At 38.8% G+C, this 26,944-nt stretch overlaps 1 protein-coding gene across 15 annotated transcripts in view; it reads right to left on the reverse strand.

Annotated features, from left to right (window-relative positions):
* mef2aa (myocyte enhancer factor 2aa) overlaps window positions 1-26,944 on the reverse strand; it is a 521,886-nt gene that overhangs the window by 10,059 nt on the left and 484,883 nt on the right. For all 15 annotated transcript variants that reach the window (XM_051920754.1, XM_051920742.1, XM_051920752.1 and 12 more), the window contains one exon: window positions 3,105-3,289. In XM_051920754.1, the coding sequence (XP_051776714.1) occupies window positions 3,105-3,289 (185 nt within the window). The remainder of the gene's footprint in view (window positions 1-3,104; window positions 3,290-26,944) is intronic.

Here is a 26,944-nt window from a genome sequence, read left to right on the forward strand (position 1 = left end):
TGCCTGCCACAAAGACAGCCACAATTTGTCTGGTAGTTTGTTTCGGTTTTTCTTTGTTATACAAACACAGAACATGGCATGGTGGTGCAGTGGATCAGGAGCTGCCTCAGTGGTCCTGGGGCCCCAGTCTAGTCACTGTCTCTACGGACTCTCATCTCCTAACAAAACCCAAAGACATGGCCTGGCGTGAGTATGCATGACTGGGTACAGAAGTGTGTGATCTGTGAGAGAACGGTGCCCATCCAAGGCCAATTTCTGATGATGCAGGCTCTGTTTCCCTGAGATGCCGTGCCAGACTAAGCAGATTGTGAAAGCGGATGATTAACACCTTACAAAGTAACACAAATTCAGGACTGAAATATAACGTAAAAAAAGGTTACTGTGTCTATGGTTAATTTTAACACAAAAATATCAACCACAACAGGGCCTATTCAACACGGAACATACTTGACAAACAAAGCGGAGTACGACCTCTGCTTAAGAACAGAAAGGAAGGACTTAATTTACTAAGTTTATCTGTCTGTTAATAAAAGGACTGTTAAAGAACAGTGTAACTTGTCACCAATAATAGTGGACAAATTAAAATAAAATGTAAACTAATTTGGGGAAAGGTAAAAGCATGAACATCATGGTACACATTTTCACGTAAAGCTGCTATATAAAATGAGACAGATGGAGACCCTGCTAGCATCTTGCTTGAATAGTAATCTTGTCACAATGCTCCCAAGGCTGTTGTTTTGACGTAACTGTTTATTGTGTTTAATTATCTGAGCAGAGTGCTCCCTTATATCTGAAAAAGGCCCAACTAGGGGAGAGCTTGGAACACAGGAGCCAGGGCGCAATGGACCACCTAAAGAGAACTTCCCTGCATCCATCTGCCTGAAATGGCGCTTGAGGCCAAAGACTCAGAGTGATGGCCACACTTAGGAAGAATGAGGTAAAGCAGATGTGACACCGCAGTAGTGAGCCTTGCTAATATTTCAGGTGCCTGACGGTGGTTCAAGCACTGCTGCCATTGCAGCCTTCTGAAAGTCTGTCACCTGGCATGTATGGACAGACAGACGGTCAACAGTCTTGGATTTTAATGCTTTCCTGTTTGCTTCATTTATTAATTTACAACTGCAGAACAAGAACAAAGTGCCAGACAAAGTCTGAGATGTAGAGCCTATCTAAAGCTTAGCGGTTACCACTTTTAGGCAAAAGGCCACATGCAGGACAGGCTCAACTGGACACTCAACTGAATCCCAGGGTCTTTTTATTCAACCATTACTTTCACATCCAGCACCAAGCAGGCTGTACATTAATGGAGTCAGGGGGCACCGCTGTGCAAATGTGCTTCTCCAGAGCCAAGTGCTAACTGGTGTACTGGTGGTGTCATGGGCCAGGCTATTTTGACACACAGTAGTTTTAGGCTGATAGTCACTCTTTGTCAAGGATGGCAGGTGCAAACTTCAGGCTGACCATCTCAGGGTGTGCCAGTTCAGGAAAGTGGCAGTACTCAACGCATCCACATTCTAGACTAATGGGCAGAAGAATGTATGCCTAGAGCATTTAATTTAGTCACTATAATTATAATAATTAAAGAAATGTACCATTTAATTTTAAATAAAGTCTCAGGAAACACCTGGGTCTTTTGTTTTTTTTTTTTTTTCCTTTCCTAAAGCCTCAGCACATCTGGCGAAAAAGCTGTAGCCATATTAGTGAAGCCTATCGAACAGTGAGATAAAAGGGTCACGAGACTGGAATTTATAAATATGAAAATATTTTGGATGGGCTTTTGTTTAGCAGATTACCTTACTAATGAACTTGTACAACCTACATTATTGCATTTCCAACTACATTACATTTTAATTTCAAATACTGGCTAAATGTTACCAGTATATGTGGAAATATACCCGGTAATACAAAAAAAGAGAAAAAAGTGCTACTTGTGCTCTGTGAAGGTGGGTGGCTAACGTGTGGCAGCTGTGTGGTCGTCTTTCAAGTAGCCAGCTAATCAGCAGATGATTAAAGCTCCGCCAGTTCATGTGATGCCAAGCCTTTTGCTGCAACTGATAATTGCAGTCTGCACGTGTAACTTCAGGTTGTCAGCTGGTGACAGTCCAGTGGCAGCTGTAAGCAGAGAACTGTGCTGCCTGGCAACAGCCCAGCAGTGAGAAGGTGGGCTACTTAACTTTGCACCTAATCATTAGTGTCACTTCCTTGTCAAGTACACAAGGGGATGACAGTCAGCACTGTTTTAAAAGATAGCTGCAGGGTTTCGGTCCCGTACAGGAATTGCAGTGTTAGAACCACAAGAGTGTTGCAGCAAGCCTAAGGACCAGTGCCTGTCTTTGTTTTGCTTACTTATTGAACAAAGCGAAATGCCACTCTGCCATGCATCAGTTTCTCTGCAAAGTTAAAAAAAAAAAAAAAAAGACAACATAGTGTGGTTTAAGCATCTAGATCTTCTTTGCAGGACGTTTATGAGAGATTTGAAATCCAAACTTAAAGATGATCCTCTTGCTCTTCAGTTGTCTGCTAATGCTGCTTGTAAAGCTACGAGTGTCTGGCATGAATTCTGTCAGAGAAGTGGAACAGCATCTTTCAAACAAACTCCACAACTGGTAAAAATGTGCTACCACATAATTAATTGTGACAGTTCAGATTTTATTTAAACTTCAATGTTTTTTAAGGTGTTTGTGCTGGAACATTACATGACCCATCAAATGGGGGTTCCTCTACTTTAACTCTACTAATAACCTCATTAGACAGGCATCATCAAAATAAAGATTTTGTTTTGGACCATCTAAGCTCCTTCACTGTAACAGCACCGGCCAGTAACTCCAGTCATTAACAGATGACTGTAACAAAAAAAGTACAGGAGTAATGCTTTACGAGATTATGTAGAGAGTTAGGGTTACATTTATAATCAAATAGCTGCTGTAATGCAAACCACACTGTAGTGTAATGGTGGTCACACAACAGCTTATGCCCACTCACTCATTTTTTGTCACTAGGAAAGCAATATCCCAGATGGTTGCTTACGACAACACAAGCAGCTCTGCCATAGAATCTACTGTATAAATACCATAGTAAAGAGGGGTTGATAGTCGGGCACTCACCAGTGGAGGCATCATGCCTTTGCTAGAAGGAGGAATGACGACACGCAGGTCTGGCTTTCGGTTACCCAAGGCCAGAGATCCCCCTGGTGGAGGTGGAGACTTTGTAGGCATGACTTTACCTAGTCCATTCCCACTTGGAGTGCCCAGTAGACCAGGAGATCCACGTGGATTCACAAAACCATTGCCTGTAAAATAAGATCAAAGATATATTAATTTGTGCACTGCAGCTTTTTGAGCTCAATCAGGTGAAACTGTAAATAGGTGGCATTGTTGATTGCATCTCCTGGCCTATGTGGCACTGGTGAGAAGATAACAAATAAACTGGACAACAGTGCAAATAAAGTACACAGATTAGATAATTCTTATTGATTTGTCTTTCTAAAAATTTACAAATGTAGGCAGTTTTCCTTAGAGAGAGAGAGAGAGAGAGAGACAGACAGAGAGACACGCCAGCAGACTGGTTAAACTGGTGTATAAATAGCACCCATCTTTGTTTTCTGTAGTAACCCATAATAGTAGGTGATCTGACAAAAACACTTGCGGCAGGGAGAGGAAACCCAGATTGGCACTCATAAAGGAATCAGAGCCAGGGGACAACCGCACCGGAATGTCACTGTCAATGAGACGGACAAGGAGCAGAAACACAAATGGGGGGCTTGACATGCTGCAGTCCTGTTCAGTTGCCTATTCATACGTGAATACAAAGTCATTTGCATTTTTTGTTTCTTTTCCTTATTTAATTCACGTTACTTTTACTCCAATTCCCATCCTATCAGATTGTATTCAGTTACTATAAATACCCCGTCTGCATCACCTTTAATAATCAAAGGACAATGCTACTCTAAGGGTCAGCTTAGTAAAGGAAAAGCACCTCATGTACATTTCAAAATGCTCCATTTTCCATTCTTACTGCAAATTTCCTTTTCAAAGTGCTAATAAAACTCTGCGAAGGTGGCTGGGAAGGTGCCAAGACACACTTCACCATCTCAAGTGTTAGATAAAAAAGGAAAAAAAAAAAAAAAAGTAAAAATGAGAGGGAAAAAAAGGTGTTGTGTTGCCATCTGTTTGTTTGCATTGTTCAAAGCTCCTCCAGGCTTATGGTATGCATTCATGTTACATGGAATGCTTCCATTTTCCAAAGCTGCTGCTTTAAACTTTGAAGTCAGAGAAGAAAAAAAAAAAAAAAAAAAGGCTAATGTAAAAGCTGAGAGTAGAGCTGTGACGCTGACTTGACACCACACTGCAGAATGGTGAATGCAAAGCAAAAAAAGTCTATATTTTTGCATTTGTGAGCATTGCCCCACTTAAAAGTGAAAGATGTAGAAATGTTTATGCCTGACATTTACAGATGGTCACAGTGAGTGATCTGAGCGCCTTGTTTTTCTTAATCATCTGTGTATGTCTTGTATATATTTTGTGTACGTATATTAGCCAATAAAAGGTGTCATTTTGCTTGGCTTTTCTCTACCTTCAAAGGGAATACTTTAAAAAAGACATACATATCAACACACACACACACACACACATACATACACCTACAACATCCAATAAAGAGTCGCTGCACATTACGGAGGTGCGTGTGTCTGGATCTTCATGCAAAAACATCTGCTGCATAATGTTTCATATCTTTTTAAAGAACAGACTGTAAGCATGTAGTAGCAATCTGGAATTCATTTACTATATTAAACAAATTAGTCTTTTCCTAAGCAAACAAGCCTTTGCCATGTATGTTCTTTGATCTCATACTAAAATTCAAAGCTGTTACACTACATGTTTCCTGTATTCTTTTGACCCCGGAATTAAGGCCTGTGCGCTGATTTTAATCCCAGGTACTTCCTGCAACCTTTTTAACTGTGAGTGAAGACTTTTGTCCCCTAAGGCACGAGGAGAAATGCTAAAGAGTCAACTAAGTGGCGGAGGGAACAGAGGAGTCCAGTGAAACCAATTTGCAACTGTAACCCTTTAACACTACAGTGTTGTGAAATCCAACCACATAACTATTCAATTAGTCACACATCTTGAGACATAAACTGGAAGGAGACAAAGAAGAAAAGTCTGGCTGGTAAGCAAATAGCAGATTGCTTTGTATGCTGCTGAGATACCAGTGGTTTCAAAGAAGTCACCAGAACTTAAGTTTATGGCTTTCAGCATTGACAGTACAGGATACATTGTTACTATAAAACAAATTAGGGTCCATCCAGTTTTAGGCTGTCACGGTGAACACAATTCAGCGTCTCATTATCCTTTCAAGTTACAGCAGCTATCCACATTTTCAAAAGATTTCTTATATCCTCAAAAATATAATAAGTGAACTGCATTATGCTACAAGGAGGTTCCTCTTCACAAATTAAATGCTGGAAGGAACACAACTCTTGAAATTGAAACTGCAGCGAAACAGAATTCATGCTTACTGGCACTTAGCCCAGCTTAACAAAATGGCGATCGTTTTCAGTCACTGCAAGTGATGGTGCTATTATACCCTTAATCTTCTGTAAGGAATCTTGGTCTCATTTTTGATTCCTTCTTTTCTTGTTCAACTCACACAAATCAGATATAGAAAATTCTTTATCATGTACTGCACTGACTAGTGTAACTCTCTGCTGGCTGGTCCCCTCTTTCTAATTTCTCTCTCACCTCCAGTTGATTAACACTCCCCTTCAAGACTCCTCCATTACACTTTCAGCATTACATCTTGCCTGAAGAAGGGGCCTGAGTTGCCTTGAAAGCTTGCATATTGTAATCTTTTTAGTTAGCCAATAAAAGGTGTCATTTTGCTTGGCTTTTCTCAGCATTGAACACTTAAAGTCAGTTCTGTTGGTCTTCTCTGTCTCTCTTGGTTTTCTAGCATTGAATGTCCTGTTTTATGCTGCCTTGCTCCAGTGTACCTCAGTTACCCACCGTCCACCCACTCCAGTCTGTGGATGCTGGTAATGTGGTCAGATCCCAAACTAATCTGTGAGTGACAGATCTGACTTTGGAATGAGCTCACTAAAAGAATTAAAACTGCTGAATCAATTCATTTTTTTAAAACCAGTTTCAAGATGGCACTCACTGTACCATACACTGAAATGCTTACCCTTTCTGTCCAGATCCATACGATGGTGCTCTTTGCATTTTAATTCTTATTTTTTGATTTCTTGTGCAAACTCAGATCTTAGGGTTTCATTATTTTATTGGTTATTGACTGTTTAATACTCTGACTGTGTTGTCTATCCAGTGAAATTGATTGATGAATGTCTGTGCTTCTGCTCCTATTGAGTGTCCCTCTGACCATCTGTGAACCTCTGAGTACGAGAAAGGTGCAACATAAATAAAATACATTATTATTAGTATTAACATAACATGTAAAACAAAGAACTCTCTGCGTGGAGTTCTTTAAAGATCACAGTGTATCCTATTCTTTTCTTTACTATAGCGATGCTATAGTACTATTCCAAATGGTTATTCTTTTATGCCGTGTCTCTAGGCAATGTTGCAGTTTTTTCATTACAGAAGAGTTGTACCACACTACAAGTTAGTTTATATTTTCTTTGAGATTGTTAATGTCTGAGGTTTATAATTATTATATGTCCTCAATGATTAGTTTCAAGTGTTTTTCTTTTGCCCCACCCAAAAGTGCAAAATACTTCAAAATGTTGTTTACTGACATTTAAATCCACTGTGATTGGAGGCCCATTTTAATTGTGCCGCTCTTCTGAAACAAGTGGCCGCGTCATTGGCCTGCACAAGCCTGAGAATGTCTTTCGACGGACCACCCGCTGTCACTGCTGGTGGCTCATATCCCGCTTATCAAACGCCTTAAGATGTGCGAGGTAGTGAGATGATCTTTTGCGCTACGGTGCTCCTCAGAGTTCAGTGCTGTGACCATTTCTCAAAACATAATTTACATTTTCATTAGGATGCTGATTACACTCTGTTGTGTTTATTAATACATCCAAATAATGCTTCATTTATTTAGGCACTGATTAACTGCTTTAGCAGAGTGAAACAGTGAAGGAGTGAAAATTACTTCCTGCTAAACTAAGAAAAAACCTTTACTTTTTAAGTAAATAAAATGTGCACGTTAATAGATATAGCATCTTTTAGCTCTTAAGCAAAATCTTTCAGAGTTCTAAATTCAGACAGTAGATACTAATCTGTTAAATTTGTCAGTGAATTCCTCTCATATGCAAGAGCCAATATTTCCATAATCATCTTTTAGAGCACACTCAGTCAACCATTTATAAACAACCTAAAATGTTTACTTAACATTTTTAATTCTCTTATTTGTTGTTTTTTTTTTCTCCATGTCATAAACAGGAACATCTAATTCATTTTCAATATTTTTATGATGGTGGGACATCGCATATACTATAAGGTAGTTCTGAACACAAAGCCATTTACCTAGAATGCAGAGTTGTTAAAATCAGGCTTTTTTTTAATGATTTTATTAACAAATGAAGCACTGAAACAAACAATCAGCAGGATTTGAGCAAGTGAAGAGCAGTTTGCTGAACCTATAAATGGTGGCCACAGAATGATCATACGGCATGGGCTAACGTCCAGAATTAGAACCAACAGGAGCCGCATCAGCTGTCCAAACTGACAACTGGAAGGCCTCCTCAGGTGGATGGCAGGATTGTCCCTCAGACCACCTCAAGACAAAGCGGTACTACAGCTAGAAAAACACAATGGCATCGCAGCAGAAGGTAAATCATCCATTTTAATATGAATGGATGAAATGCAGCCAGCGCCTGCAGGAGAAAGTTGAGGCGTCTACATACGTACAAACAATTCCAAATGCAAATTCTCTAAAGAAACCACAGCTGTAATTTTTAAGCATTCATACATGAATGTGTTCACAAAGGTCTTATTGTTGTTATTAAAGCAGAAGGCTCCCTGATGCAGAATAAATTATACATGTGCAGCTTGGCAAATCTTTCCTACTGAATTGGCAAATGTAATCTTTATTTTATTTTTTTTTTAGCTCAACATCACTCATTCATTCAAAAGGTTCTGAGAGACGAGTCTGGCATTAAAAGGCGGGAGTGATGCATCATAGACTTTTTAAAATCATGCATTTTTAAGAGGATTTGCTAAATAATTTAGAGGACTTCTGAAATTACATTACATAATAAATTTCTTAAAGTGGTTACTTTTTTTTTTATTATTTCCTTCCCAGTTGCTTACTGCTCAGCAAAGAATACAGAATAGTTGTGCACCATCCTTCAGAACATAAACCAGGGCTTCTCAGTGTTGTGTATTTTGTGCAGGAGCCCAAAATACCCCCAGAATTCCACACAAGCCACCAGCTTGCGCCTCACGGTGCACGTAGCCTTTGACTGCTCTACACGGCAATTACTGCGCGTTTATGCACAACTACGTCTAATCGGCAGTTCACATCTGCTGTCTTTTGTCAGCACTCCACATCTAGTACAAATTCACTCGGCCAAAATGATCAATAATTAACACACCAGTCTAAAGGAAACAAAATGCAGCTTTTGTAATTTTCTATCTTCAGAACTGTAGACATGTCAATGATAGTATCTTCATGTGACTGAATAATTTTCCCTCGCAATAGTTCACATACATTTTCCAAAAGAGGTTGAAATATGGATTGGTTGCTTTACAGTAACATGGCCTGCCACTAGCGAATTCATCTGAGGGGTCACAGATTAGCACATAAACAACCCTGCTTCTTGATGCATTCTATTTTATGTACGCAATCACCATGAAATATGTTCTAAAAATGGACCGACTTTCTGATCTTGATTTTTGTAATACTTCCCCTTTTAAACTTCCCTTTTGGTAGTTGAGCTGGACATCTCCTTATTTCTGGTGTTTCTAAAGTTTTCACAGTACAGTTATTTTTTTGGACGTCTCCCACCACCATTCAGTTTTGTTCTGGGCAACTTCTTCCTGTGTTTGCCCCACACACTTAACCTGTTTAGTTCCAAAGAAGCCTTCTTCCAAATCTACATCTCTAACTTCCTTGAAAACAGACTTCTTAGCCCTGCTGTTTGTCCCACTAGCAGGTTCATTCAGATAACTCAGCACTGATTTGATTTTACAACATTAGAGAAGGCCATTACCATCTGCAGCTACTGCTATGTTCTTTAGGACTGTGACATTGGGAGAGACCAAAGAGGGCAACTTTAGAAGAAAATACATTTGTATAAACCAAAGAATAATATCTCTGAAGACCAGACATCATGTGATGTCAAATCATTCTATAAACTCAGGCCTTTCTCTCATTACTGGTTTCTTCTCACAAAACCACCACAACAAACCCACTCCCTGCTTTCAGTCTCTTCTATGTGGACAAAGCACAGAAAGAGTGTTCAATCCTAGGAAGTTGCCAAAGCTTATTGTTATACAACACCAAATCAGAGTGGACTGAGATCGACTTTCTGATATTGATCAAGAGAAAAAGAGGTACACATTATTTACATATAAAAAAAAAACAAAATAATTGACTGCATAGGTATTCACCCCCTGTAATATGTCATGTTATTTTCTTAATCCAGACTAGGGTCGTGCTTTGGGTGGGGGCCAGAGCTTATCCACCCCCTTTAATATTATGGTGCAGCCAACTGGATTTAAACGAATTGGTTTTGTCCTCGTAACTCTAAACCAAGTGGATGTCAAGATGGTGACATCAGTCATACATACATACTGTGAAGAGGAGTCCTCGAGGGAAGTACAGCGAGCCAAGCAGCTACAATTGGTAAAACATAGTCCCGGATGCAGTGACCTTCAAAGACTTGTTTCTTGATCACAGTACCTCAAAGAAGCAAGAAGGCATCACTGGAAAGGATAGCAGTGTGCTGACGTGTATACACAAACGGAATCTCACACACACATCGGGGCAATTTACAAGATGCCTGCCAGCCAGACACATAAAATGTCTTTTGACTTTAGGAGGACACAACTCATATTAAACAGATAACTCTCATACAGAAATGCATCTTATAAAGTGCTAACTTAGCAAATCAACATGAGATGCACAAGTCTCCTTTCTGAAGGAACACTTCAAAAATAAATGGGACAATTACGCAAACATAAAATGCATAGCTTTAATTACATCTATGTCAATTTTACTACACACTCCCAACACTTGACACTCCACCAACCTATGAAATTTGTAAAAATCTAAAGCGTCCAAATTACTAGCAAAGTATAAAAAGTAAAACAATCGAGAGATTTCTTTCAAGTGATACTGGTTGTGGATTAGTGAGCCAGCACAGTCTCAACCACCACTATTGAAAGGAGCCATTCAGAGCAGGAAGGCAGTAAAGCTGGCTTGTCCTTGCTGTTAATTCGTATTTTACTTGGACAGCACACTGTAAAACTAAATCTCATTTACAATGTGTCACTGAATGTTATAAAGCCAAGATCCAATTAATTAAATCCAGGCATATCTGCAGTATCTCTCTAAACCGTAGCCAGAGACAGATAATGCATGCACATGAGGAAGAAACTGCCTGAAAGTACAAACTGGCCTCCAGAAGTTAATGCCACTAACTGTTTAAAAAAAAAAAAAAAAAGGGGCAATAAGAAAATAAAACAAACAATTTAATTTAATTGGGAGGCCTCTTCCTCTTTTTAATGCAATATTATTCATGTTTAACATCTGCTATATTTCTTGAGTCACAAGCAAAACTAACAGTTTATATAATGCCGGACTGTGTTTTGACAACATTATGCCAATAAGACTATATTACCCAACTAATAAATTATTTCAAACACAAAATTTGGTCTTCTTTCACAGTAATGAACAAAAAATTAACAAGTTTACTCTCCGTTGTATACCAATAGCTTTGAAGCCTTTCATTGTACACTTCAGTATCTCTGTTGATTTCATGATAGTATGCAAAGGTCAAGTCAGACTGCTTTCTGCTTGAATTTGTAAAAACAACTTAAACTTTGATGGCTCCAGCAGACCCCCGTGACCCTGTGTTCGGATTCAGCGGGTTGGAAAATGGATGGATGGATGGATGGAATATTTTACATGAACAGTAATATATATAAAAATGTTGTAAAATAGTTAGAATTACACAGCATACTGACATGCAAGAATAATGTCCACATGTAGAGACATAACTTTAGCTCAACATATAAAGCCTATACTGTTGTCTCTTTTAAGGCCAAAAGTACAAGCACTGTAAGCAGGGTGGTTTCTCAACTATAATGTTGCCTGCAACTTCAGCAAAGAGGCCGTTCACTGATCCTGTGCCCTGGGGTTCTCCATTTGTACCACTAACCACAACAATCTTGACACTTTTGGTCATGAAATGTGCCTCCTCTACAACACAGAATGTCAGCAAGAATCATTCACTATGTGAGTTACTCAGCTCAAAGGAGCAGAACCTCATAAAATATGTGAAAAAGGTTAAGATTATGTGAAAACCTGAAATACTAATGTTACACAAATATCCACTTCATAAATTAAAATAACTAACCTAAAAACATGGCAACTGTTCCGCATTCATTGATCTTCTTGTAGACTTTTACAGATTCATAGCGCAATTAATTTGCAACTTGGTGGTTTCAGAGTTCAGAGAAACTACATTATCACCAGAAGGGAGGTGTAGAATTATACAGAAGTTTAACACAACTTCACTTATCCTTCCTAATAACTTGCTCAAAACTGTATGAAATGGTTTATATTTTTTCCATTAGACAGTTAGTTACTCTCAACATTCATTTCAAAACATTTGAAAGTTTACAAAAAAAATCTTTCAAAGTGTCTAGCTTACATCACAACATTACAGACTGCAGTAAAAACAAAAGAAAATATCTGTGAGTTTGAATGCCAGGCCTAGGTATCATCAGTGTATCCCATATCTGTGTCAGTTTTTTCTCAGCATCCTCAAAATTCTTCCTCCAATCCCCAACGATGCGCACCTCCGGTTAAATGGCAGACTTAAACAGACCTGGTGAAAGATGGACTGGCATGCTGTCAGTGCTGGTTCTAGCATTATGTGCAATGGGCTCTGCCACCCTGCTCAATACTTCATAACTGGATTAAGCGGATTTTAGAAAGTTTGTTGTTAGATGGAGAAATGCATAAGGTAAGAGTGTTGAAACTGCAAAGATAGGCATATACAGAAATCATGGACAGTACATAATCTAAGTGCCTTCAGGCAGAGCGGGTGAATTCAAGACAGCTCACATTCAGAAAGTACAACGTAAAACAACTTGTACTCTCTAAAAATTCCGTGTCTAATATTAGCGGTCCCGTTCCCCTTTTGTCAGTGTGCATTTCTAATACACTCGGCCAGACACAGCGGACAGGGAATGTCTCCTCTGATTTTGCCTCAGCATCCCAGCTTCATGAATTAGCACAGACAAAGCCAAGTCGCTCAGGCAGATATGCAAATTGGTTCTTACTAAATCAACATCCATGAAGAAGCAGCACCAGCAGAGTGCAAATCCTTTGGCAGGGGCTTCATAGACCACAGAGCCTTCTGCTCACTTGTGGCATATGAATACACACAGTCAAAATTGTATACACACACACTTTCGACACCCTCTGGCAGGCCAGTACCTCATCTGTTCAGTACGCCACACAACTGAAAAGGAAACACAACATAGGCTTCTCTGACCTCAGGGGAGGATAGCAAATCGCAAGCGCTTTTTAAATTGTTTTTAATATTTCAGCCCCTTAATTAAGATAAAAATGCTTAAATGAATAGTAATAAAATGTCAAGAGGACTTTGTCAGATTATATATTTTTTTTAAACAGCATAAATTGAATCAAAAATCTGTATAAAAACTACACAATAACAAAGGAAAAAATGACACAGGGGATACCAGTTACCAAGGACGAAATAAAGATCAGTCAGTCATAAAATTTCCACTTTGAGCATATTAAAGGGTTAATCAAGTCTCCCACCACTTGCACTGCAGACACCACTGTGCTGTCACCAGTCAGAACACCTCAATATAATGTCTGCTGGTCTGCCATCAAGGAAACAGAGAATAGCAGCTACTCATTAACTTGCCTTATCTTCCTATTTTCCCAAAAAAAATGTGCTACAAAACAACAGATCCCTGCTCTGGTTAAAGGCAGATTTTTATACACGTGTTCAGCATTTACTTCCGTCATTATTATTTTGCAGGTATTGATGCTTTCTTTTAATTTAATCTGAAAATGACACTGTGCACCTCCTCTGGCTGCTTGCTCTATTAGAGTGCTAAATGCCCTGGAAGGACAGCAGGCCATGGAACAAACAGAACAGAAAAAGGAAGAAACATCCTACAGAGAAGCTACCCAGGACACTTGGGGGTAAGGATTCCAAGAAAGCCCCAAAAAGAAATCCATGGGACTGCTTTGTCTCTCAGGTATGCGGTCTTGAAGAACTGACACTGTAAAGCTAATTGAAGGCTCATCGAGCAGGAATACCAAAAGGCACTACAGAAAGTTCTAGTTTGGAGCAAACGGACATCCAAGGCAGACTTTCTAAGGGATTACATGGCTTCATAACATAATGAATTATTATACATTTTATTTATATAGCACCTTTCCCATCCTCAAGGCACAAACAAAGCATTAATTAGAATAAAAGAAAGAATAAACCAAAGTATAATACTAAATTCAATACTAAAAGGAATGCCTGAATAAATAACAATCTGTGATATAACACACAAATTATTCTAAGCATCTGGATGGAAAGGTAAACTAAAAGAAGGGGCAGAATGTAAGGTTAACTTAAATACCTTCCCTAACAGATGAATTTTAAGTTGTTTTTTTTTTTTTTTATATATATATATAAAAAAGAATTAATGGAGAGCAAATGATTTAATTAATTTTGGAAGGTCATTCCAATGACTCAGTGCTGTACAGCTGAAGGCCTGTGTGGGGCACAACAAGACTGCCAGAATCAGAAGACCTTAGTGGGAGAACAGGGGCATAGTGATGGAGAAGGATACTGATGTAGTCCAGTGTGAGGTCATTTAAAGCTTTGCAGGTTAATAATTGAGTTTTAAATTCAATCCTGCAAGACACAGGGAGCCAGTGAAGGCAAACCAGGATGGGTGTGATGTGCTCACTGTTGCTGATCCGTGTTAGAATTCTTGCAGCAGAGTTTTGAATTAACTGGAGATGTAAGAATTGAAGCGGCAGCTCCAGGTAGGGAGTAACAATAATCAATGTGGGATGTGATAAAAGCACGGACAAGTTTCTCAGCATTAGAAAAGGAGAGGAAAGAGCGAAAATGACATATGTTACAAAGGTGGAAGAAAGAAAGTTTGCTAATGTGGTTTAAGAAGGTCTGATGAGATCACTGTCAAGAGTGACTGAAAAGGAGCTCATTTTCTTAAGTTGTGCTTTTAGGGCCAACTTACTGGTGTTCAGTTTTGTTGCAATTTAATTTTAAAGAGTTCTGCTCCATTCTGGTTTTAATTTCACTGAGGCAAGTTGTGAGCTGAGAAAGCTCTGATGAAGTTTCGGTTTTAACATTGAAACAAAGTTGAGTATCACCTGCAGAAAAATGATAACCCGGTCCAGCTATGAATGATATGGCCAAGGGGAAGCATATAGATACAGAAGAGCAAAGGGCCGAGGACAGAGCTCTGAGGAATCGCTTGTGTGACCGGCACTGAGCTGGACCTGCTGGTGCCAAAACTAACAAACTCCTGCCTGTCACTCAGATGAGTCAAAACTGTCCATTAAGGATAGGAATTTATTTCTCAGCTTACATGTAAGTAATGTCAATATGGAGTTTAAAAATCGCCAAAAAGAATGATTCTCTGACTCTCAGTCAGATCTGGTAAGAAAGACCCATTGTATTTTGGTGGACAATACAAAACAATACGTTAAGACTGTACTAGATTTTGTTATTAGTTTAGGAGCCAAACACTCGAAAGACAATGGACAGATCTACCAATTACTGTGACCCTCCCCCCATGCCTTGAGCTACGAGCCTCTGAGAAATAAACATATCCGGATGGTATTGTCGTTTGGTTTTTGCCAGATTTCTGTTATGCATATCATATCGAGGATGTAATCTGTGATTAATTCTGATTTACCATTAAGAGATCTTGAGTTAAACAATGCAATATTAGCTGATGAGGGTTCACTGTGCACAGTTCCATAGCCAGAGTTTATCTTAGTAAATTGAAAATTTGGTACAGTGACACTCTTATTTCCAAAACCATGAATTGGACGTCATATTCCTGAACAAATCCTACTGGAAAACTTTTCATTTGCAGCCTAGCGGTGACAATGACCTGACCCGCAATGTAAATATTTCAGGTGCCACACAATGCCAGTGTCTTTTTAAGACATTCCAGTCTGACCACTTGCTCTGAACAAACTGTTTACTATGAAGGGTTTGTCCTGAGAGCATTTCAGCAGAGTATAGAGCAATACTTATCTGATAATAGCAGAGATGTGGAACAGCACAACAAAGTGGAAAAGGTAAGACGGCAGGGTGAGATGGCGCAGATGAGCGATGACAGCAAGGTAGCAAAAAATCCAAAAGAAGCATAGTAGGAGATATTACAAGATGCATATGAAAGATAACTGCCAGAATCCAGAGGTTCCAGCAAACAACCACATACGTACATATAGCACTGGGTATTACAGGTGCATTACAGGCTTGTCCTGCTGGTAGACAGTATATAGTGGGAGGCAGCGGTGCCAGAGTCTGAAAGAGATGGAAGGTAAAGGAAGTGTTTTCTGATATAGGACAGGTAGGTATGTGGATGACCCATCTCATCTGATAGGCAGTGGCTCAAGATTTCTTTTAGTCTGCCCACTGGGGCACAGGTTTGTTGCTTTGCCACTGTTGATTTGGATTTGATTTCCCCCCACTCATTCTATTTATTTTTATTGAACAAAATGCCATTTTTGTTAACTTCTTGCCCTTGAATGTTGTTCTGTGTACAAAACAAGGACCCTCTCCCTGCTATACCACAAAACACCACTCAGACTCATTCTGCATTACAGGTTTATCAGACACCAAAGACCTCACTTTTTCCTGTAAAAAAATAATGCACACATGCAAACAGTTTCCGCATTAAACTTAACACCACAACATTTACTGCATATCAAACATATTTTTCTTGTGACCCTTTGAATTTAGTATTTCCAAAAAAGCTCTTCTTTGTTTATTTTAATACACATTATGTGCACATTCTGTCTAAACAAATTAGTCCTACGTACAGGAAAATGGACCAAGCAAATCAAGAGAGAATAGCTGAGAAGTTGTTGTCCTGATGGTGCACATTTGATTATTCTCTATAAATATGCTCTTAACATGGAAAATGTCAGATTTGAAAGGAGTGATCAAAATGTACTGAGCCTTAGCTTCAAAGGGCTGTCCTAGACCATTTGTTCAAATGTCTTAAGATTAGCTCTAGTATGCTAAGATAATGAATTCTAGGTTTCTAGCATTTGTGGTTTATAGTACTTCATGTTTAAGGAACATTATGTCTTTGGAGATTCCTCATCTCCTCCACAGTGTTTACCAGGACCAGTGCCTCCATACAGGAATTACATGCCTCAGAAGGTCCACATAACCAGCTAATGTTACACTCTTTTACAGCAGTCAATCAGAGAAAAGCACAGAAAACAAGTGGCGTTTCTGTTAATAAGTACGACTCAAAGTTTTGTGATCGGTTATTGGATATAAGGAATTGGTTGTGACTTATGCTTCAGACTGTACTATTTGAAACAGCAGTGTAAAGACAGAGCGTGTCTGTCAACAAACATGGATAAGGAGTCGAGGAATGCATTTGTGCAAACTGGAGCAGACCAATAGAGGAAAACACCCTCAATATGAGTGTCTGCAGTGAATGTGCCAGCCTCCATTTCAGTTTACTAATTCTACCCTTCTGTTCTTGAATAACTGACATACACACTGTGCCGTTCACAAGCAGATTGTCATCGCACCATTTTTTTTCAATGCATAAGGTCAGTCAGGGCTAATTTAAAAGTCTTACTCAAGCAACATGTTATTTACAATTAAGATAAACACTGGGTACCTGGAGGTCAGTTCAATGCACAACAACCCTACAATCATTTTCTGAATTTATAAATAAAGGGAGAAGAGACAAGCTGACAGCAGCAGCTCGATGAACATGATGCAATGGCTTACTGAGTAGGGAGCTGAGAAAAACAGGTCTGAAAAATATGTTGGAACTCTTTCTTTTTGCCTGTACTCTGTGTTCTTTTTCTACTCAGACCAATGCATTTCCAGTATGTGCCTCAGCTTTAGTGTGTGTCTTACTTTAAACGGCAGCTCTAAACCTGCTCAATATGAGTGACCATGGGAGTGAACCTGAGCGTGCCCAGGGATCTCATCCAGGGTCCACACTGCTCTTATGCCCGTTTTCAAAAAAGGTGGCTCAGACGACAGACTCCTCAACACCTTCATAAAAGGCAAAGTGAACTCAGGAAATAGGTGGACAGGTAACATACATACATGTATAACTGTAGCATTTAGATTATCAACAGGTGGTGTCGACATATTTGTAAACACTCAAGGATGTTCTTTGAGTTTCATAGATGTTTACATTTTTACTTTAATACTTGGACTCACTGTAGCCTGCCAAAGCTTCGTGACATCCTTGCATATTTTTTGAGGGATAAATTTACAAGGGACCCTTCATTGGGAATCATAGATGAGGACAGCATTCTTTAATGGATTGACTGTTCTCAAGAGATCATATCAGGAGTGTGTGCTCTGTCTGGCAGACAGTTAATGTCTCAAGGATCTACACCAGGATATATTCCAAGGCAACTAAGATGAAATGTAAACAAGACATATGATGTGCAGAACACAGCTCACAGCCATTCTGTTAACCCATTTACCAAAAACTGGACCAATACAAAAGACGGAGCCAGCTGATGTATGTATAAGATTGAAAATGGTCTACGGCAGAGCTTTCCAGACTGGGAATTGCACTGTGGCTTGAGGGGTCTCATGAAGGCTAACACTCTGATTTTTATTTTCTTTAACTCTGGAAAACAGCGGTTTTGCTTTCTGAATACTTTTGTGTATATCTTATGGATTTTGGAATGCTAATCAGAAAAAATCAACTTTAAAATTTTCCTATCCCATACCTTTTTTATTGATTTCCTCTAATATTTTAAGTGTGTATGTACAGTACAACTACAACTGGACCCTCTGTGGTGCTCCAACAGCAGTGGCACTGCTACTTGGGAAGCAGCTTAGACATACCAAGTCCTGTTATTTCATTTCAGAATAACGCAGCAATGCTAAAGAGTCTTTGGTTCCATTGCAGAAAAGTGTGACTTGTCGTCCACATATCAACTACTTTTTATGTAAACTTGGAATGATTAAAACATTTCATGAGGAAGATGAACGAATATAATCAATATCTGAACAGACACTTTCAAGAAGAACTGATGCCAAGATCAAGGAGGGCATGTTGTTGGTCCACAAATCAGACATGTCATCAATGACAAGTGGTTTACAGTTCTGCTAGTGGGGCCAGAGGAAATTCAGGCATTCAACTGTTAAATACAGAGGACTAAATAATGTCCAGCTGGCAGACAACACGCTTCAAGCATACAAAACCATGAAGTACAACTAAAGATTCATTTCCTGCATTCACAATTTTTCTCCATGTTAATCATAGTTCACTCAGTGATGAACACTGGCAAAAGAAATTCACAAGTTCAGATCTATTAATGCTGTCCGACTACTGTTGGACACTGAAACGAGAAGCATTAGATGGTGAGTACAAACAAAAATGTTTTGAACGCAACTGAACTATTGCAATGTGCCCAGCATCAACAAACACACTAAATTCGATAAAAGTTAAATTCATTTTTCTCCAAATTCCTCGGTGATACAATCAATCTGAAATTATATTTGTGTTCAGCTTGAAGTTGTCTATTATGGAAGCTAATTCCAGCCACAAAAAGAAAAAGGGATTATTGTGTTACTTTGCAATAATTAAGGATGGAGAGTGAGGGAGGGATTAAGCACATGCATAGAATGAGAGGTGTACATTTAGTTTTATTCAGGTTAAAGTTTTTTAAACTTACTACATATGTTTTAACGTAGAGGCACAGAGATAGCAAAGATCTAGCTTTCCTGCCTCATAGTACAAGGTTCTGTCTGCATGGTGTTTGAATGTTCTCTTCATACATTTGTGGACTGACAGATACAGTGTGTGGTTAAATGTAGATGGTCACCTGTTTTAACACCGACTACTAGAAATGTTTCAGTAATATTTGTTAATAACCAAAAAAAGTTTAGTCCTTCATGAGCTGTGAAGTAAATAACATCCATTCCCTTTATTCATTCCCAATCAGAACCACCAAAGATTCCACCATATCACTCTGTTTCAAAAAAATGTCTTATAGCAACTAACTGGACTAATACTGAACTGATTTACAAGTTTAGTTTTCTGTTTGCTTGTGTGATTCAGCCCCGCTGTGGACTGACATGAAGTTCATCACTTTTGCTTCTTCCCTTACACCCAGTGTTGCTGCTGGGAATCAGTGGCTCCCCTACATTTACCCCTCATGTACGTTTTAACGTCTGTCCTGTTATTGTCATTCTATTGCATGCTACACATGGGAGCACATGTGAGCATGATGTGGCAGAAGCAATATCTTTGCAAAATAATGCAATTTTAATTATTTTTCTAATCGAAAAAGTGAGCCAAAGAATAAAGGGAATACTTTTTTTTTATTATTAAAAACTCACGTCACTTCTTGGGCTGCATAGGAATAAGTGTCCTTAGTCTACCATAATCAGGAATTTTTTTCAGAAATCAAAACCTTCGAAAAAAATGTGTTGCCCAATGTAACTTACTTTTTTTTAAAAAATGACTTGAATACTTCTAATAAAAATAAATATACTGTATATTTGAATGTATTAATGCGTAGCCTATTATTTTGCACACCAGGTATGCCTTTTTGTATTTCTTCTTCTTCTTACGATTTTTACTTTTTTACTTGTGATGCCCCACCAAAGCATGAAGTGCTCATGGTTTGTGCACAGCCGAGTAAAAGCCGCAGCTTTAACAGAAATGTGAAACTCCATAAAAATGTGACTCTCTGGGAGCTCAGAGCAATTTTATTAAAGAAAAAGCAGAATGTGGTACAGCTCGGGTAGCTTCTTTCAACCTGTAGTACACATTAAAAATCCAGACAAAATCATCTAGGGTTGCCAACATATGTGAAACAGCGACTATTCAACTCTTTTTCCTTTTTTCCGGCAGTTTTAGCCAATAAACAAACCAAGAAAAAAAAAGAATGCAGCTGGTGGACTGTAGTAATAGCAGATATGGTGTGTGGAACCCAACCTGACGTTTTACAGCATGGGACCCCAGTGAAATGTTGTGGGCAGGAGCAGATGATCAAAGAGTGACATATAGAACTAAGCTAAATTTAAGTTTCTCTTTTTTACTCTTTACATTGGTGGCAAAAATGCAATATAGGTGACCTTCATATTTATTTTTCAGCCACCTAAGTTACAGACTGCATGTTGGCCGAGATAAAATAAGCATTGCTGGCATTAAAAAACCACTTTAAAATTATGATCTTTAAACCAAAAGAAAAGTCAAGAATATGGGATAGGGATTCAAACTAAATTTGAACAGAATCACTACTACTTTTAAGGTTCTAAAGAAATGTTTGGTTTTTTTTTTTTAGCACAACTATATTCTGGAGAAAACAGAGGGGTAGAAAGTTCTGTCCCAAAACGCATTGGGAAAATGGTACTTAAGAAGCCGAAGACAGTCAGTTTTACTAATGTCAATACAAGAAAGAGAATGGTCAAATTCTTTGCATAGTACTGGAAGGTTTATACAATTGAGAAGTACTTGAAAACAAGGTTTACATGATGTAGAGGTCTGAGTAGCCAATGCCCTTGGGATTAGTTTGGGGTAAACAAAATAAGAATTAAAACATGAAAATTCAAAAATTAATGACAAAATGTGAAGTAAATTGTCCCATATTCAATGTAGAGAAAAGCCAAGCAAAATGACACCTTTTATTGGCTAACTAAAAAGATTACAATATGCAAGCTTTCGAGGCAACTCAGGCCCCTTCTTCAGGCAAGATGTAAAAGAAGGGGCCTGAGTTGCCTCGAAAGCTTGCATATTGTAATCTTTTTAGTTAGCCAATAAAAGGTGCCATTTTGCTTGGCTTTTCTCTACATTCATAATGGCTAACATGGTACAACACCCTAGTACTACTCCCATATTCAACAAAGAAATTGATACAACTCACCAGTGACATGTGTGTCACCAATGGCAGAAGATTTTTGATTAACAAAATGTACAAGTAAATGTAAACATGCCTCTTTTCACACTTTCTCCCCTTCTAAATGTTTCTAAATTCACAGGTCTACTACATTGGAGTGTCAAGTAGAAAGTCATAGGGGTGTTGTAATGGAAAGAAGCTGGACATCACAGGTCTGTAGTCTCTGCCATGACATTCCTAAAGGATCTAGACAAATGGTAAAAACTAAACTCAAAACTATAAAAAAAAATATCGGAGGAACATTACAAGTTTTTTTTATATTCTGGAGATCTCGACACTAAACACTTTAAAGCACTACTGTGTGGCACTGCCAAGTTCACGTTCCAAAGTGCCCATTCTATCCCTTAAAGCCTGGAACAAACAACAGCTGCCGATTCCTCTGAGAATGTCAAGTGCTGCAGGCCGTGAGCGTTTCTCTCAACCAGCACAGCGCACTGGGACCACACTTCAGATTGAAAACAAGCCTGTGCGATGACAAGGAATGCGAATGAAGCACACACAGCCCTAATCAAGGGCTTACACTTGTTTTTGAGCAATGAATGAAGTCATGATTGTCCCCAGCCTTCCTGCACTTGAGGTCTCACAGGTGACAGTGCCTTTGTTTAGGAAGAAATACCTATGTTGATCCTGAAATAACAATTTAAAAGGTATAAAACTGCATACTTTTGTTTTAAGTGCACTGATGGAGCACTAAAGCATGGGCTTCAAATTTCACCTGGAATCCAGCAACCTCTTGTGAAGGGATATCATTGCATCCATTTTCTGAACCCACTTTACTCTCTATATGGATGCACTAAGAAAAAAGTGGAAGCATTTAAGCAGAAAATTTAGAGGGTTCTTTTAAAAATGCGTGCCAAGTTCATAATTTTTTCAGTCCATTGCCAGAACCATAAGTTAGTCAAGCACAAAAAAAAAGGTAAAATTTGCAATGTTAATCAGCAGATATAAAATTTAAATTAGCAAACAGTTTCACAGTTCCACAGTAAAACAAAGGGTGGTATAAGCACTTACGTTTTTACTTTGAATATTATAAAAATAATTACATTATAATTCAGTGGAGGCTGACGAATTGGGATGGTCCTAGGTAGCTTTCTGCCATTATAAGTGTATAATTCCACAAACCAGGCCTCACTTTATCTGGTTACTAATTAGACTTTATTTTTATCAAGAGGCTATTATACTATTTGCAGGTCATAAGAAATGTTAGATGACTTTTGTTCTTCTCAGAGAAGTGTTGCAAAATATTTCACTACAAGATTGTTATCTGTGTTGTTCATAACTGACTGATATAGAAGGCAGGATTATTTTCCACTAAAGAGTTTTATTTCAACTTGGAACACTGCTTCACTTGTCCTGAGAGCAGAGGGCAGGAGACAGGTAACATTTAGGGAAGAACACAACCAAAGTGAAAGGGGGGCACTGGCACATTATGCATCAAGGCTGGGAAATCAAGTGTTCAATAGTTCCATCATAAACCCCAGCAGATGATTACACTCTTGGTCTGGCTGAATTTTGAATGTTAGACTTCTTCATAGCTGAACCCTCATCTGATTACTTTAACCAACAGTGATAGCCTAGTTCAGGCAGAAGCACAACACAGGGCAGACAGCCATGGACTCAGTCTGCTGGGGATTTTGAAGATAAAATAAGACATGTCCTTACGTTATGGGAAAGGAATGAGTGAGAAATACGATCCTGATGCGCCTGCACAGGGATTCTCAGAACAATCATGAGTAGAAGACATTTATGGTTAAGTACTACAACATGGAAGGAGGAAGCAGGACAATACATACTTGACCTGAAACGTGTACTCTACATCTCCCACAAAGCAGAAAGTACACATAATGCAAGATGTGAATCCAAGATGCTATGAAAGTAACTGTTCTTTTGATTTCTTTATCTGTACTTCCACAAAGAAGTACCAGATTATAATCTTTTTTCTTGAAAATTAATTATATACACTTCTCTTTAGTTCATAATTGGTGTGAATTCTGAACATCTGATACATCTTCATGAAATTCCCATGTGCCCTGGCAGAAGAAATTTGCTGGTTTTTATACAGTTCATATATCCTTTATTGCCAAGATTTGTAAAATCTCTGAATGCAGGATGTAAAGTTTGTAATTCCTTTATTAGAACATTAAACATGCAACCACCATATGATTAACCATGGTAATTTTTATTAAGCTATTAACTTCACTTCAATATGTAGGCTTTAAAATGAGCTTACAATTTATACAGTGGCAATACCCTCCTCCGGCACATTTCCATAAAAATCTTGACTAAAATGGAATTTATTAAGAGCTTAGATAAGCGAACAGTAATTTGAAATGATGAATTGAAGCACTACGTTGTTAAAATGTTTCCCCATAGTTTCTATCCATGCTAGAGTTAAACATGAAGTGTATGTTATAAAGAATGTACTCAAGACATATGTTATTTTATTTTGGTTATACTCTTTAATATACTTTGTTTTTTTATTTACTTTGAGATTAACAAGAAGCTGGCTACATGGGAGCCACCTCAGAGATGCATCTTTTAAAGGGGAGAAGAAGGGGCTCACGGTGCATGGGCCACTAAGAGTTCTGGCCTTGCATCATTTACAAAAATGATGGGCCATCCTTGACACCAGGATGGGTTAGAAGACACCTTAGTTCCAAATTGTCACCAAGTACAGAGTTGGCAATAGTGTGAGGAGCAGAGGCCAGGGTCTGAAGAGAGTCAGCAAGAGCAACAGAGTGACAGAGATAGAGTAAGAGACAGAGACAGGAGGTGACAGGAGTGTTTCTATGGTGCTTCATTTAGGGTAAGAGAGAAAGCTACTTTTCCACAAGACACACTTCAGCAAGGATTTATTTAGACATGTGTATTTGTGCTTTGTGTTCTCTTCTTTGAGCACCACTCCTTTGAAAACACTTGTCTGTGAGGGCACCGCTTTACTTATTAATTTCTTGGTGTTTTTGTAGGTGTGGAGAGCTATAATGAGTGTCAATTCCTAGCTCACGTGTAATCAGAACAGTAAGAAACCAGCAGCTTGCTTGCCAATGTGTAGCACTGTGAATTACCTCTTCCTTACTGCTGATGCTGGATCACTTTCTCTTCTCTATCTGTTCTACTTCTTGATCTTACTGATGAGCATGGCACTCTTATTTACAGTACTGTATTTTCACCCTTTCCCTCTCTACAAGCTTGCAATTGGTTGTGTGTGTTGGTGACTCAAACTTTCTGCCTCAAATATTAGTGCCTATTCAGCTTCTTTTCAATAAGTTACACAAGCACACCCTTAAGATCCAAACACGGGTGAATGATACTCACCTCAATGAAAAACTGTTCCAGAGTGCTATCATATAGATACGCCAACATTCTATTGCTTGACATGAACAAATCTGAACTGCATTTTTAAGTGGAGCACCAGCTAAGCTCAAAAAAGATTGAAGTATCTGACTAGATTGTGGCATACACATAAAATTTCCACTTGTTCACTGTTATGTTTATGCCATGCTTGACAGTCTTCTGAATTTTGAAAGATCAAATTTCTGCATCAGTTTGGAATTCTTTGCATCACCCATGGAACACTGCTATTTTCCTGCAGCCTGGCCTTTTCTTCTTCTGATGCAGAAACAATGTTTTTCACTTTTCAGTAGTCTTCAAGCACAATGTATTAAGACATAACAACATGTTCAAAATGCTGCCACTAGAGTTCTGACACTAACCAACCATAATGAACATGACACCCTTCAATTGGCTCAACTACACTTGCATCCTGATATTGTATTATCTTGAAAAGACTTCTATTGATTTGCATAGTAATTATTATTTGAAAGACTCATTACATGATCCTCCGCTATTTTAACTCAGTTGCTCAGACTGTCCTCCACGTCTAATCCTGAATGGCCACCAGTTTTCACACTCAAACCACTCTTATCAACTCATATTTGTCTTTTGCATTCCAATCAGTTTATAATACATTTGGAGCGGATGTAGATGACTTGATATGCAGGTTCCAGAGGGAAATGGTTAAAGAAATGTAAATCCAATGCAGAGAGGTTAAAAAGACAGATATAAACTCAGATATGTCACTAAACAAAGACACCTACATTATGTATTAATATATGCTTGATATATAGTTGAAACTATACTGGGTGTATCTATAAAAAGTGGGCCAGACTTTTCACAGAATAAAATCCATCTCTCTATTATATAAAAAAAAATCTTGGGACAAGAAGAGACTTTTTCAGAGAGATGAGACGTGACATTCTCAGAGAGACACTTTCACGTCCCGCGAGACAAGATTTTGTGCCAAGAGATTTAATCATGCCTGGAGCCAGAAATAAAAGACAAAGAGTAGATGACAAAGTAGAACATCGTAAAGAATTCAAAAACGTTGGCGCGATACACATGCAGAGCAGGTTAGAAATAATGGAAGAACGAAAATTCAAAAGTCAAAAAAATGATAGTAAAGATCGCATTAGCACAAACAAACGGAAATTATTACTCGGTGAAATAACGGAACAGCGAAAAGAGACTGAATATATTGCTCGGATTTAAACTAAGTCGGAGAATTGTAGATCATCTAATTCATGTTGCCATCAGGGAAAAGCAGTGTTTCTTCCCAATAAAGAGGCGTATCTGCGAGAATTAAAAGATTTGTTGTTTGGTGAAAGTGAAATCCACATACACTGTCACGCTTGGGTCATAGAGTTGCACAGATACACCAGAGATTTAAGAGACAGAAACGTTATTCTCACATCTCAAACAAACATAAATCTCTTTCAGGAGTGAATCGAGCTCCATGTGTAGTTGGAGGGGACAGTTCCGTCTCGCAATTAAAAGAATAGAAAATCTTCCTATTCATTGGGGCGCGCCTTGGGAGCGGGACCCCCAACAGGAGCAGAGGATGTCTGGGGGAGAAGAGAGACAAGGCAGTGAGACAAAAGGACAGGTGCTGTACAGGCTTTTAAATGTTTGAAGTGCTGTGCGAGATGCAGATCACGCGGCACAGCAGCAGTAGCAAGTCAGCAGCTGTTCGAGCAAAGAAAAGGTTAATAATTAAAAAAAAAAAAAAACCTATTTGTTTCCCATTGTATCACCATTTAAGAGAGGGTTTCGGAGGAGCGACTTCCGTCTCCCTGGGGTGCGTTCAGCCCCCCTCTTCACAACGTGAGTGGCAGAGATGCAAAGTGGCTGGTGTGTAGTGCAGGCCTTTGGGGAGGTTGGTGAGCGAAGCCCCCTAGTTTTCAATAAAGCAGCAACCCTTAGTGAACCAAGTCATGGAAATGAACAGGAATGTGAAGCCATGCCAGGAGATGGCTTTGAAAAGGAAGTGCCAAATTAAGTACATAAGTAGATCCCATTGTCACTTGGGCTTGACTATACAGTGGGATTTGCATCTAACTAACTGATGTGTCCTGCCCTTGTCCAAAACATGACAATCTGCCATCTACTTCCCTATATTTCTTTGTCCAAATCCGTGGCATTATCATCACACTGTTCCAGTACCTTACCTAGGCCAATTTTCTGGATATGCACTCCAAAAGGGCCTGGAGTATGTAGCTTTAAAAATCCAACCCTGATGTCTGCTCTTAAAGTTACAGTACCTGCAGAACAC

The sequence above is a fragment of the Erpetoichthys calabaricus genome, chromosome 17, assembly GCF_900747795.2.
Source record: "Erpetoichthys calabaricus chromosome 17, fErpCal1.3, whole genome shotgun sequence".
Classification (NCBI taxonomy): domain Eukaryota; kingdom Metazoa; phylum Chordata; class Cladistia; order Polypteriformes; family Polypteridae; genus Erpetoichthys; species Erpetoichthys calabaricus.